The sequence below is a fragment of the Prosopis cineraria genome, unplaced genomic scaffold (genome assembly GCF_029017545.1).
Source record: "Prosopis cineraria cultivar Desert tree isolate PC_DT_omini unplaced genomic scaffold, ASM2901754v1 PC1, whole genome shotgun sequence".
NCBI lineage: Eukaryota > Viridiplantae > Streptophyta > Magnoliopsida > Fabales > Fabaceae > Prosopis > Prosopis cineraria.
Window position 1 is genome coordinate 39,690,261 of NW_026555332.1, and position 15,057 is coordinate 39,705,317.

At 31.1% G+C, this 15,057-nt stretch overlaps 1 protein-coding gene across 1 annotated transcript; it reads left to right on the plus strand.

Annotated features, from left to right (window-relative positions):
* The first annotated feature begins 501 nt into the window (after positions 1-501).
* LOC129303070 (uncharacterized) lies at positions 502-4,211 on the plus strand. The gene is made up of 6 exons (XM_054942125.1): positions 502-741; positions 849-1,321; positions 1,421-1,774; positions 1,849-2,214; positions 2,831-3,045; positions 3,192-4,211. The coding sequence occupies exons 1-6, from the start codon at positions 638-640 to the stop codon at positions 3,438-3,440; spliced, it is 1,761 nt and encodes a 586-aa protein (XP_054798100.1). The 5' UTR covers positions 502-637; the 3' UTR covers positions 3,441-4,211.
* Positions 4,212-15,057: the final 10,846 nt, after the last annotated feature.

Genomic DNA, 15,057 nt, shown 5'->3' on the forward strand with positions numbered 1-15,057 from the left:
ACAAAGGTTATTAATTACTTTCTTTTAATTTTATCCATTTTACAATTTCCATGAGTAAAGTTTAAAATTTATAATATAATACATTTATTTTTAAATATATATAATATAATACATTTAATAAGGGTAAATTAGGACTTTTTTTCTTTATATCTTTTTATTTTCAAAGAGATAGTTAGAAATGATTTATTTATACAGAAGGAGTATGCTTTAAGAAAATGTGCAATTCAAATATGTCCCCATGGATTAAAAAATGTCATTTGAGCTTAGCTGCGTGTCATTTGTGAGAGAAAAGCTGCCATAATTAACCTAAAGTACCCATTAGAGAGGACTCCACCGCAAGTTTCTTTGGGACATGCATGTGACGAGAGATTGATAAAGGGTAAATTAAAGGGAACTGGAGGGGCAAAATAGGGATTCCGGGCACAATATCTGGACGATATTATTGACCCGGGAAAGATATGAAGGCGACGGATATTGTGCGTTGCGAGCACTAACAGCGATTTGTTTTCTTTTAGCGAGTGGCTTTGGCAAATGGTGGAGTTGCTTTGTAGCTCATTTTGGAGCAAAGCAAGCCACTTATCTTCCACCGCCATGCCCCTTTGTTCTCCACAAGAAGCTCTTCTCAGACTCTTCTACAATGCCTCCTCCTCCTTCCTCCCTCCTCCTCCTCCTCCTCTCCTCCTCCTCCTTCCTCCTCCTCCGCTTCTTCAACTTCGTCGGCAACTACTCCCTCCTCCACCGGTCTCTCTCTCTGTCTCCCCGCATCACTCTCTCTCATCCTTCTTTATCTTCTCCCGCATTACTTACTTATATATACATACTTCTCTGTTTTGGTGTCTGTGTTGCAGAGATCAGCAGTATGAGTATGTGTTTTACGAGGATGAAGACCAGGAGGAAGAAGGAAGGGAAGAAAGGTTTTGTTATGATTCGAGGGATAATAATAATATCGAGAGAGACCATCTGGTGGCCGACGTCGTTGGTCGTGGAGAAAGTCTTATGTTTCTGCACTCCGACCACCACCAGACTAGTCCTCAGTCTTTCTCCGAAGACCTCTTCATAAGTCCGCGGGAGAGCTCGCTTGATGATGATACCTCCGAATTGGAAAACCACTATGCTTCTGATCAAACCTTGTCTGTTCATAGATCTCCACTGGTTTCAGACTTTGAAACTGAAGGGCTTGTTGAAGAAGAACAACAAGAACAAGTTGTTGCTGATGCTGATGCTACTGCTGCAAGAGATCATCATCACGCTGATGATGATTCTGTACTGAACACTGTTCCTATTGATAGCGACTTAGTGGACAGTGACAAAACATGTGACGGTACTTCCACACCATCACCTTCGTTCAATAATTATTAACATTACTCACATGATTTTCTATCAACGCTAAGCAACAGGTGTTGCTATATGCTTTCTGCAGAGGATCATGTTACTGATAGGCTTATTAAAAACAAGAAAGTGCAGGAGGCCAACTTCATGGGGGATGGCAGGTTCTTTGTTTTGGCTCCGACCAATTTGAAAACGAAGAGGCTGATTGTTGAAGAAAAGGACGAAGAAGAAATATATGGTGACTCATGCACTGCGGGGTCCACCTCCAAGAGCTCATCGGACTGGAGGAGCTCAGCCATTTGCAGAGATTCTGGAACCGATGACCCGTTTTCTTCTTCCTCCAGAAGGAGCTGCCCCAAGTGGGAGTCTTACACCGTGTTCCAGAAGTACGATGAAGAAATGACATTCCTAGATAGAATTAGCGCACAGAAACTACACGAAACTGGTATTTCATTGACCAAATTTAATTTTTCTTTCACTGTATTGAATATATATTTGCGAGTTGTGGCACATTTTCAGAGTCTTTGAAGTCAATCTATGTATCTCCGAGATCCATATCAGAGCGTATAGCGTACAAGTTTTCAAATATAAACAAAACACCAGCTCACATACGTCAGAACCCATACCGGGAGCTGGAGGCTGCGTACGTTGCACAAATCTGCTTGACATGGGAAGCTCTGAACTGGAACTACCAGAATTTTCAGTCAAAGAAAGCATCGTGTCTTGATGGTTGTCCTGCCATCGTTGCCCAACAATTCCAGCAATTTCAGGTGTTGCTGCAGAGGTACGTTGAGAATGAACCGTATGAGCATGGAAGGAGACCAGAGATCTATGCCAGAATGAGGCTTTTGGCACCAAAACTGCTCCTTGTCCCAGAATATCGAGGTTGGTTCACTAAATACTTTAATATTAAGACTTCATTTTTTCCCTCTGTAATAATAGGTATCACTGATGGTATTAAAACTCAATTTGGGTGGGTATAGTCAAACCTACTGAACCCACAGTGGATCAGTCCTCTAACTGGTCTAATCAAGATTTTATTTTTCTTTCCCCTTGCCAAGCCTAAAATGACATGTTTTTTGGTTAAAAAATAGAAAATAGCTGTTCCTCGTATTTATACTTTAACAACTTTTTGTTGGATTGCATGTGCGTAATTTATAAATGAATATTCTACTTACATATAAATCGATGCCTTTTTCATTTAAATATTTCTCTTTTTAACATATATGTGTGAATATTTTTTGCGTATTTTAATTAAATTTTTATTTTTACTCATGACTGCTGGGTTGATTCTATTTTTACTACGGTTGTGCCTCAACGGATTCAATAACCAGCCTGATTTTCAATAACTTTATTACAATTTTTTATATCTTGTGGTGTATTTAGATTGTGTAATGTTATTAGCTATAGATACTATGTATGGTAGGCAAAAGCAAACATATAGAAGAATAAGAATGAATCATAGAATTGAGTAAATTAATTACGAGCGTAACTCTTGAAGATTCGGAGGATGATCAGAGGGAGAGTGATTATCAGTCAAGAATATCGTCGACATCATTTCTTATGATAATGGAGGATGGGATCAGAACTTTCATGAATTTCCTCAAGGCTGATAAAGAGAAGCCCTGTCAGATCCTGGCAGCCTACTTTAAGAGAAACCGAAGAAACTCTGTGGATCCAACATTACTTCGGCTCATGAAGAAGGTTAACCAAAAGGCAAGTCCTAACAGAGTTTAATTAAATTAATACCCCTTGATTATTATTAAATATTGCTTTCCAGATCACCGCATGCATGTATGCTTTATTAATTATTATTATTAGTTAACTAACATTGACATTTGCGGGTAATATATATAATGCAGAAGACGACGAAGGTGAAAGATCTTCGACGTTCACGGAAATGTCTGAGGAAGAGGAAGAAGCAGAAGGAGGATCAAGAGATGGAGATTTTGATGGCACTGATAGATCTAAAAGTAGTGTCGAGGGTTTTGAGAATGAATGATTTAAGCGAAGAACAGTTGCATTGGTGTGAGGAGAAGATGAGCAAAGTGACAGCGATGGACGGGAAGCTTCAAAGAGATTCCTCTCCACTTTTCTTCCCTGCACATTGACGGGCTGACTCACTCGCCCAGATTACACGTTTCACATCATTATATTAAGATTTCTTAATTCTTATTCTTGCTGCTTCGTGACTGGATGATGATTGTGCATGCATGAGTCATGCACAAAGTAAAGGAATATCCTCAACATGCTTTTGTAGGGGTTAAAGCAGAAAAGAAAATGGAGGGACCCCATATATATATATATATCATCAAAGTAAGAGAGAGAGGGAGAGCCGGAGAGGGAGAGCGCGCGCGCGCATGGGTTTTGGAGCCAGAAATCCATGGAAGGCAAAGTTAAAGATGAACACTGAAAGGGAAAGACCAGAGACAAAGCAAGGAACATCAAGACAAGGACAAGAGTAGCTTTCGTTTTTTTTTTTTTTTTCACTTTAGTTTTTTTTTTTTCTTTTAATTTTTAAATTAGGGTTTATCTACTAGGGGGGCTTTTAGACTAAGTTTTAGCGGAATCTTAAAGAACAATAATCCAGACATCTGCTACACGCAGTATCTGCAGAAATAAAGAAGTATATAGTACACATGTGATAGACTGGAGAAATAACGGTAGGCAATAAATCAGTTTTCTCTTCTTTTTCTTTTGTTTTTGTTTTTGTTTTTTGGCGTCTGAAATGAAGGGAAATAAATTAAAGGCTTGCGTCTTTATTTTCATATTTTATAAAGTTAGGTCTGCCGTCGGATTGCAGTGAACTGTAAAATATAATCTGCTATACTTTCAAAACAAAAATGATCTACTCATATTGTTCATATTTTTTTGTTTGTTAATTTAATTATCATGAAATTATGTTCTCTTTCTGTTTATAAAGATATTTTTAATTGAATATCACCTCAATAAAGTAGTTACATACTTTTAAATTAATTTTATCTTTTCATATTTACTCTTATTAAACACCTTATAATATATATAAAATCATTCATCAATAAGAATACTTTAAAAAAAATACAATAATTATAACTAAAAAGATTAAAATATTTTATATTTTTTAATGTTCATTTCTTTAAAAAATATCTCATGCTCTGCATACTTTGGTCTATATTTTTTAATTTTCTTAATTCTACGAGTTTCAGTTTTTTCAAATAAATATTGATTTGATTGCAGCATGCCTTGGCACCTTCCAACAGTCAAATCACTACTGCATCTTCCAACTCTTTTCATTATCCCACCCATATCAGCTGCGCCTCTTTCTTCTGATTGGTCACTAGAAATCTCCACAGGTGTTAGAGGAAATCAAACTTGGCTTCTGTTCAATGCCTATTCAAGTGGATTTATAATTCCAACAAAAAAATTCACAACACTACTCTTTTGGTAACTCGAATAGTTCTCCAATGAATCATCAACGCTCAGGAAAGCCTTGACAAAATAATAGACGTCCAAGATTAGTCATTCGACACCATAAGAAGAATCTAGTTTCTCCAAAAATCTTCTCAATGAATAATCCTTCGTCTATATTGATTGATCGGGACATCTTTCTTTATGGCTGCTTCTTTTCAAACATTTTTTCCCCCAGTAATTTCTGATGGCAATTTTCCGTATGATAGCTTTCCACCTCCTCCATTATTATATATATATAAAAAAAAAAAGTTCTGTGGCCATGGCATCAATTTCTTTCACATTGTTTCAGAAGATGGCACGGCTTATCAATACCATTTAAAAATATAAAATATATAAAAATTCATGTTATCTGAAACTCATGAATGATATGATATGACTTTTCTGAGGCTCCATGTAAACTTTTTTAAAATTTATCTCCATAAATTTGTTTGGTTATAAAGAAAAGGAGAATTATAATCAGATTGTAAATAAAAAAATTAATTATTTCTTTAGTTTATTTATAAATTACTTTTTAAATTTATATGTTAAATTTTGACATTTACAAATAAATAGGACTTCGGCATTTACATAATTTCCCTTGTAAAAAAATGAGTTAGATTGAATTTATCTCATTTTCATATGGATTAAAAAAATATCCACCCAACTCTTAAGATTTGGCAAGTTAAATGAGATAACCTACCAACTCATTTAACTTTTTTTCATGATTTTTTTAAAAAAATTACATCTAAATAATAAGTTTCAATATAATATTCCATACTTTTGAAAAAATTTACATCATAAATATATATGATTGATCCATTCTATTAAGATTTATTTCAAATTTGCTTGTTTTTGCGGGGTAGGGAGCCAAAACTTCCTCCATTTTTTATTCCTTGATTTTTATTTTCTAAATAATATGGGTTAAACAGGTTGGTCTTAACCCATAGCCCATTTTATTCAAAGATTATCTTATCTATGCCATAAAATATTAATTTTTATTTGTGCCAACTTTTCAACTCAACATGATATTTATAAAGGTTAATATAATAAATAATTTGAATCATGAACTATAAGTTTATGGACGATTTAAACTTTAAATTTTTAAAAAGTATATTTTAAATTATAAATAATTAAAGTTGAAGTAATTTCGTCCATATCATTAAATTTAAAAAAACTTCATTAAATTAGGACCTAATGTGTAATTTTCACTAAAAAAAAAGGGAGGGCAAAATTTGATAAAAATCGCATGTTGTGCCCCCTGTTTAAAAAAATTAACAAACATTTGTTAAAATTTAATAATAAAAGTGAAATTATTTTAATTTAATTATTTAGAGTTTATAATAAACATTTTATAAATTTTAGAGTTTAAATTACATATTAATCCTATTTATATCAAGTTATTCTGTTTTTTTTTTTTGGCAAACATATAACAAGTTATCCAAGCCAATCTATATAGCAGGATTTATATTTTCAACTATATTGGCGGGGACCTAGATTTGGGAAATAGGTCCGGCTGACTAACGTGTTAAGCCCGTCGTCATTCATGAAGCCCGAACGATGTTATCAGAGCTTAAGGTCAGATCTATAAACCTACATTTAATTTTTGTAGTTTTTAAAAAGGATAAAATTAGTAAATGCAAACATATAAATTATAACTTAAAAAATATACTTCCAAATCTTCAAGTCCACAAGGTTCGAGCTCGTAAGCCATATATATTTGTTATTCTAAAGGCAATTATTAATAGCTGGCCTTTGAAAAAACATCGATGAACGTGTCGGAATCCACAGTTTTCCAGCTCTAAATGCGGTGAGTTCATCATTATGTAATATCTATGGTTTGATGTTACATAAAAATAGTATAAAAAATGAGAATATATACTTGTGTCTGTGGACTCGTTTTTTTATTACTATGCACTCCTTTTGCTCTTCTTATCTTTTATTTCAAAGAGGGTTTACATATTTATCCTGGAAAAAATAAATTATCCCATCTCAACACCACTAAATGATAAAACAATACCTCGACAAAACTTACAGATTGAGATTTAGGTCCTCTCGAATAAATAAATCATCATGTCACTTTTTTCTCCACTTAGAATTATTTCTCTTCTACTCGGTTAAAATAATCCAAATTCATATAAAAAATGTTTTTTTCAAATGTTCCACTTTTATACTGTTATATAACAAAAATATCATGTTAGTTACAGCCAATGATTGTTACATTAAAGTGGGAGACAGTCGATTTTCTTAAACAGATTTGAGGGTAATCTTTAGAGCTGTCAATTAGGGTCAGCCCGGCCCTAAAGGACCGGCCCTTGAAGGGCCAGGGCCTAAACGAGCTGGCCCTAATAAGCTTGATTACATATCAGAATTCCATTTTTTAAGGCCCGGCCCTAGCCCTCAGGGCTAAAGGGCCGGCCCTCAGGGCCTCGGCCCTATTTTTTTAAAATTATTTTTTCAATCAAAAATTATAAAATATATATTTATAATCATAAAAAAGTTATTATTCATAAAATTAAGTTTAAAAAAATAAATTTAAATCAATTTACACCACAACAATAAAGAAAACTAAAATATTTAAGTCTAATATCAAATAGCAATATCAAAGTGAATACCAATAAAAATTAATCTCAACTAATATTATTAGCTAAATCTTAATAAATGAATGAGGGATGAATGAATGCATTTAATATATTCATTTCTTTAAATTATGTATTTAATCTTTTATTTTTTTATATTATAATTTTTTTAAAAAAATTATAAACGGGCCTAAAAGGGCCGGCCCTTTTATTTTCGGGCCTAAAAAGGCTAGCCTTTTAGGCCCGATTTACTTTTTTAAAGGTAAAATAGAAGTCCAACCCTCAATTTTTTCGGACCTAAAAAGGCCGGCCCTACGGGCTGGCCCTAATTGACGGCTCTAGTAATCTTATAAATAGTTATATAAAACATGGTCTGAACATGAAATTACTTAGATGATTTTTTTTGTCTTGGTATAAAGATTAAATTTTTATGTAAGATGATTTTTTTTCCACCTACACAGACATTCCTTATTGAAAATAATCATATTTAAAACACTGTTAATTACTTCTCAGTACCTTTCCCATGCACGCAGCAAATAAAAATCTGAACTCTGGTGGGACAAAGGGCCAGAACCATAAATAGATCGGCCCAATTATTAAGCCCGTAAAACATCCGCTCAATCTTTTGGAAGCTCGAAACTTGATAAACGATGTGTGGCTTTTATTAATAGGTTTGTATCATAGGATGGTGGATTTGCTCAAATTTAATAACTAGAGATATTGCCGATCAAAACCTTGTTTTTTCTCATAAGAAATTTCATAAAGTTTTTTTAAATTGAAAAGATAAACAAATAAGTACAAAGAAATTAAATACTCACTCTGTTCTTAAATATAAAATCTTGCATAGATGCCTTTTTTGGTTCTAGATATAAGATTTTTTGTGAAAAAATAATGAAGAGTTTACTGTGTTCTTTCAAAAATGTTATTCATTATTGAGGTTTGAAAACTAATTTGAAAATTTTATTTTAATTATCAAACTTCTAATAATTTGGTTGCGGCAATGTTTAGTGAAAAATGTTGGGTCACAAAGCAAAATGATCGATGTCGGGTATGTGTATCATTCGATGAACCAACAAGGGAACCTCTAAGCTGGTCCGATCGATGCTTTAATTTGCCACACTTTCTCACCTATGATCAAGGAAATAGAATATCTAGTGAAAACTTTAAGAGATGTTTAGCATTTTTATAATGTCAATGTTTGGGCTAAATCAATAAGGCATAATATAAACTATCAATCAACGTAACTAGACTATATAACCGGTATTTTACGTGAAAGTTAATTAAGAATTTAGATGAGTATTCATAACTTAGAAACAATTCGGTTCCTTATATATTTTATATGATATAATTAACAACTATCAATCAACTAGATTGTGAAATCCGTACTTTGCATGGAGTATAAAACAAATCATGCTATTTATTTTCTATAAATGAGATGGCTTTGTATCTCTATTGAAGGGAGACTAATAATTGCAAGAGTGAAGATGAAAGCATATGAAATAACATCTCATGTTTATTTTTCCTTAACACTTTCAAAAAGTATTCAAGACAAACTATTACTAAAATATTAAAACTTCATTTAGGGGTGTGAAATGTGTGAATTAAAAATTTATTAATAATAAAAAATAATTTTGATATTCAAGTTCAGGTTTGATCCGAAGTTTTGTGATCCCATTGCCACAAAATTGTCGGAATGATGATGGCATAGCCCAACCATGTGAATACCAAATAATAGATCATGGTGCATCCAGTTAATAGATATAATTAGGTAAAATTAAGGTTTTTAATTCAGCTTAAAACTCCCTATGAAATTTCTCATTTACTAAGACATAGAATTTTACAAAACATGCCTTAAATTCAAAACTGTAGCAAATTATAAGACAAATGTGATTTTTTTATACCAATAAAAGTTGAATCTAGTAAAAGAGATTAATCTCTCACAACATGATAAATTAAAGTTTAAATTCTCATTATGGGAGGTACCCACATTTAGTATTCAATTATTTCTAGAATAGGATTAAACCTATGCTCAATGAAAAAAAAGTGATTTCCTTTTATATAAGATAATTTACCAAATTTGAGGAGTGATTAATATTTTTACCTTGAAAAGCCACTAATAAATATATTTAAAAAACTTGACCCACATTGGAATGTAAACAAACCGTTTAAGGTTTAATAAAAACCTGAACATTGATCGAGGGTATAGTGGAAAAAATGAAAATAATTTTAACACATAAATTAGTTAAATTAGTTTTACAAGTATGTGTAAATTAGATAATTTTGTCATTTATTTAATTAAGGACCAATAAGATAAAGAGTGTCAAGAAAGGCACTAATGGAACATAACTATTAAAACAGTGATTATCTCTAAAGGCCCATCAAGCGCTTTTTTTTAAACCAGATCCAACAATTAAACTGGTTAGAGTTGTGTTGAGTTGAGACTAATTAGAGTTGAATGTGCAATTGTAGATATTTTTAAACATATTTAATACTCGATTTAATCAAAATCTACTTATATTCGACAAGCTAATTATAAAATTATAGTTTATGATATTCTTAATTTAAGGTCATACTGTTTTATTTTATTAATATATAACTAGGCATAATGTGGTTTTATTATATGCATCATCCACGCAGGCACATATATAAATTATATATATTTAATTAATATATTTTTTATTTAATTATTATGTTATTGGTTTTATGGCTCGCGTGTCACCGGTTATACTATAAATGTAGAAACCTATTGGCCATTAAGATTTAACATTCAGCACAGTTTAATATACATTGCTGCAAATGTTAAATCAAAACTCGCTATGAGGGCTTTCGTGCAAGTAAACCCAGCCAACTGAAAAGAGAATGCAGTCCTTAAATTTCTTACACGTGGTCCATGTTATGTGTTGGAGGAGCATCCCTTGTACTAATAATCCAGGGAGCACTTTTTCATGTCATGTGATTGGGTGAAAATTAAAGATACGGTCTCCCAGCATAGCCCCCTCTTCCTAAATATTACATTGATGCTACGGTGACGAAGTACTGTTTGTTTACTACGGTGACGAAGTCTGGCTTGGATGATTTTGACAAGGGCACGATTAATTAATTGCTGTGATTTTATGGTATAATTGGAACTTGGAAGAAAATCCTTCGTGTTAACCATCCTCCCTCCTTTATTCAAGAAGAAGAGGAAGGGGAGAAAAATGGCCATATAGAGATGATTTGAGTTTGTAATATTTGATTATGAATGAATTATGATTTTAATAAAAAAAAAAGAAAAAAGAAAATCCTTCGTGTGAGTGGCTCATGCATGCTTCTAGTTGAGACCTTGTTTGCTTCTGTGAATGGTTTGGAATCTGCTCGTGAGAGAGATTTATTTTTATGAGAATAATTGCAAGGTTATGGCTTATTCTCACATATATAGTCACATGCATGTTTCTGCCTCCAAAGTTGGGGTTAGTTTGGTTCTTCAATAAGATTGACATGTCGCAGTCTCGAGGCAAGCTCTCGTGATCTTCTAAAAAGGAGTCTGCATGCCTTTCAATCTCAACTTGCCAAGTTTTAGTGTTTTACTACTTCCTCCGTCGCCTAACATGGATCCCTTTTTTTTTTTTCACTTTTTTTTTATCTTTAAATATAAGTTGCAATTCAAATTTTTAGACGTAATCAATTCCAAGAATATATCTTATAGGAAATTTAAATTACCTATCCCATATTTGGTATTTTAAATTTGGAACATTTTAATCAAGACTTTTAAATCTACTTATTTAAATCTAATGCCTCTAAATTTTTAAATTTTTACTGCAGTTTATAGATACTAATTTGATATTAATTTTTTTAAAAAATAATAAAATTTTTTCCATTTAAATTAATATAAGAATTTCCTTAGTTTATTTGTTCATTGTCCTACTTCACTTGTTAATTTATTTATAGAATTTTGTTTATTACCCTACGTAATTTGTTTTCATTTTTATGTGTTTAAATTATTTTAAGACAATTTATTGATTACTATACTATATGTTATTTATTTATTTCCAGACTATTGTTTATTGTTTTATTTCACTTGTTCATTGTCTTACTTCACTTGATTCATTCGAAGAAAATAAACAATAGGGGTGGAAATAGGCTAGGTTGAGTAAGACTTTAGCTGGATAGGCTTGAGCCTGTGTGGTAAATCAGAAGCTTGAACCTGACTTAAAGCTTATATAAAGCTTTTCTTATATCTCAAACCTGAAACTACCTAAAGTTTAGCATGGCCTAAAAGTCTATTTAAATTAGAAGCTTGAGTTTGTGTGGCAAATCAAAGGCTTGAAGCTAGCTTAAAGTCTGTATAAGACTTTTGTCACATCTCAAATCTAAATCTACCTAAAGCCTGGAATAATCTGAAAGCTTATTTAAAAGCCTATTTAAAAATAAGCATTTTAAATATACTCATATTTTAGTTTTAAAAATTTCAAATATACTTTAAAACTATTAATATATTATATATAATATATAATCTAATTTATCAATTATAACACATAATAATTAAAAGGACTTAACAATTACAATATAATATGATAATAAAGATGATGTGCTAGGTTGGGCCTAAAGTAGGTTGTAGTGTAGAGGTCTACCCTATTCTCACCTTATGAATAATTGAAATAAGGTAATTAATAATATTTTATAAGTAAATGAATATGTTAAGTAGGATAATAAATAAGTGAAATATAACAATTTTGATATTAATTTAAATAAGTAATAATTTTATTTTTTATCAGAAAATGAATATCAAATCCTCCTAGACTATAATAAAATTTTAAAAATTTAAAAGTTTTAAATTTAAATAAATATAATCCAGGGGTCTTTATTGAAAGCCTCCCTTTAAATTACACTCCTTCCTAAAGCATTAAATACGGGGGAGAGTGAAATGGAAAACTAATGTTTACATATCACTTAAATTTCAGCATTTCCTTACTTAATGTGTTTTTCAAAATTAGGACTTTTATTAAGAGATCGAGAGGAAGTACAATATGCCGACTAAACAGGACATGAAGAATTTTATTAGCACAAGTAATTAATATTAATTTTTAGATGTTTTATAACAATAGCTATAAAGCACGTTCTAAAAAATAAAACCTTGTCCAGATTATAAGATGTCTGGCTAAAATATTAAATAATATTGTATTTTGATACCTATAATTTTAATAAATTTTTTGTAATCTATATCATATATAAAAGTATTATAAGGTTTGCACAAACCACAAATTACATGGATGTATGTTTGGTGGGAAAAAAAACTTTAAAAGTACAAAGATGCGCGACATCTCCTGATCTTCCTCTCGCGTATCACTCCCGCACTACTATCCTCGTCCATGGGAAAATTTTGTTTTGAGAAAATCTCACTCATGGACCATGCCGCCTGTTATTAGCATGGAAGGACCCTATGATTTTAAAATGTCACTCCACACTCATGGGACTAACTGAAAATAAGATTTAAGGGGGGAAAAAAACTAATTACCTCTAAATTTTAAAATAATTAAAAAAAAAAACATGTTTAAGAGAAACCCCGACCATTTTGTCGTACAACTCGAGCCCCTTCTTCCCAAATCCATTACTTTCACACAATCTGAGCCTTCTTCACTCATACTTTCCCAAAATGCTCGTCAAATGCGGAAGGCTCAGATTCGGCTGTCCAGGAAAGTCTGCGGGGGTTTTTGAGTGAGATTATTTTTTTGTTTTTTATTTCTATTTAAATATATCAATAAAAAATATATATTAATAAGGAAGAGGAAGGAATATATAAAAAAATCACAACCAGCCTCTTCCTAAAAGAATTAATCACAAATAAAGATCAATACTAAAAAAATTACATCCAACCCTCTCCCAATAAAATTAATTACAGATAAGAACCAATGTCGAATGGGTTATTATTAAAATGAGAATGTGACTTATTTTTTTTTAATGAGATTTTTATTGATCCTTATTTATGATTAATTTTTTTAAAAAGGAGCTGAATGTAATTCTCCCTATATATATATATAAGCCTTGAACCATTGTTCGCCTTTGCCCATTGATGATTTGGATTAGTTAGAATATGCTCCATTCGGTAGTATCTACAGGTCACTTCTAATATTTTTTTACTAAAATAAGAAAAATGTTAAAGTTATTAATTCTATTTAAAAGTTAAAGTTTTTTCTACCTTGTCCATGTTAAGTAATATATTTTTTTTAAAAAAATTTCTTAATTTCATACTTAAAATTTGAAATGAAAATACTATGTTATAGAAGATCGGACACCTAAGAAACCAAAGAAATGGGGAATGTGCGCGCCAACTTGAGCTGAGGAAATAAAATTGAATGAAAGAAAAGAAAATAAACAAAATCAAACAAGTTTATCCTTCCAATGGACGCCCCCACTTCAATATTCAGCACTTCATCTTCCATTCTCATAATTCATAGAGCTTTATATCTTTTTTTCACTTTGGAATCGAATATATATATATTTTTTGTGCCCCCTTCATCAATTTGTTCCCCTTTTTTTCAATGGATAACTTTGGAATGTTTTCACGCCACTGCGATGTCTTTCTGGGAAGTCAAATTATTATTATTTGCTTTTGATCATGCAAATATCCTTTTGTTCAATCTTGTAGTCTTTATCGTTACAGTTTTGAAAACTTAAATACGCGCATATATATCATTTATGTGGTTTGCCTCTAAACTTAAAGGAAAATTCGAATCGAAATAATATATGATTGTATGTCCGTATTATATTATATTGAATCAAAATAATATATAATTGTGTGCGCGTACACTAATATAAGATCTGATTGGCAACATATTTTAAAAACAGTTTTTTATTTTTCAGAATAAAAAAATAAAAAAATTTATTTAATAACATGTTTTAAAAAAATATTTTAGAGTATAAAAAATAAAATATTGCTCGGGAGAGCAAAAAAATAAAAATAACTTTTAAGTGTTTTGAGATTATTATTTTAAAAAATAAAAAAATATAAAAAAATAATTATTTTATTATTTTTTATTCTCAAAATATATTTTATAAAATATTAATTTTTAAAATAATAAAATAAAAATAATTTCAAATAATCCCATATGATTCATTGAATTGTGCCTTTGGGGTTATGGCGCTTGCTTGCCTTACGTGTCATCCCTTCATTCGCATTTAAAGCAGCCCGTCTTTGTCCAATTTCGAAAGCCCAACTATTATTATCAATATTTTTGTGTCAATGAAAATTCTTATTCCCACAATTATTATTTCAATTTTTTTATCATTTATCGGATCCTATTATAAACAAGAAATTGTGGATTATAAGCAAGAATAATAACCCCTTGGGTTTGCAATGGGTTGTCAATTTACATTCAATATATACAAATAATCATTAGTTGCTGTTGTGGAATGCGTTTTGAATCATTTGAATTTGAAATAAATTAAATATACCAGATGAAACTATACTATATATTTTTTTAATAACAAGAGTAACAAAGTACAAAAAAAGGAGAAAATAGTGTAAAATACAAAATTCAATTTGCATGGTTTTAGAAATGGTTTTAGGGATTTTAATTTCAAATTAATAGTTTCTCCTAAAAAAAACCACTACATGCCTATGGTATGATATGACGAGGATTTTTTGAATATCAATGACAATGAAAGGCGTGCCGCACGCATATAATTGCAGAGTAAAATATATTATGAACAAGAAAGTAAAATCTTTACATTTAACACAATTCAT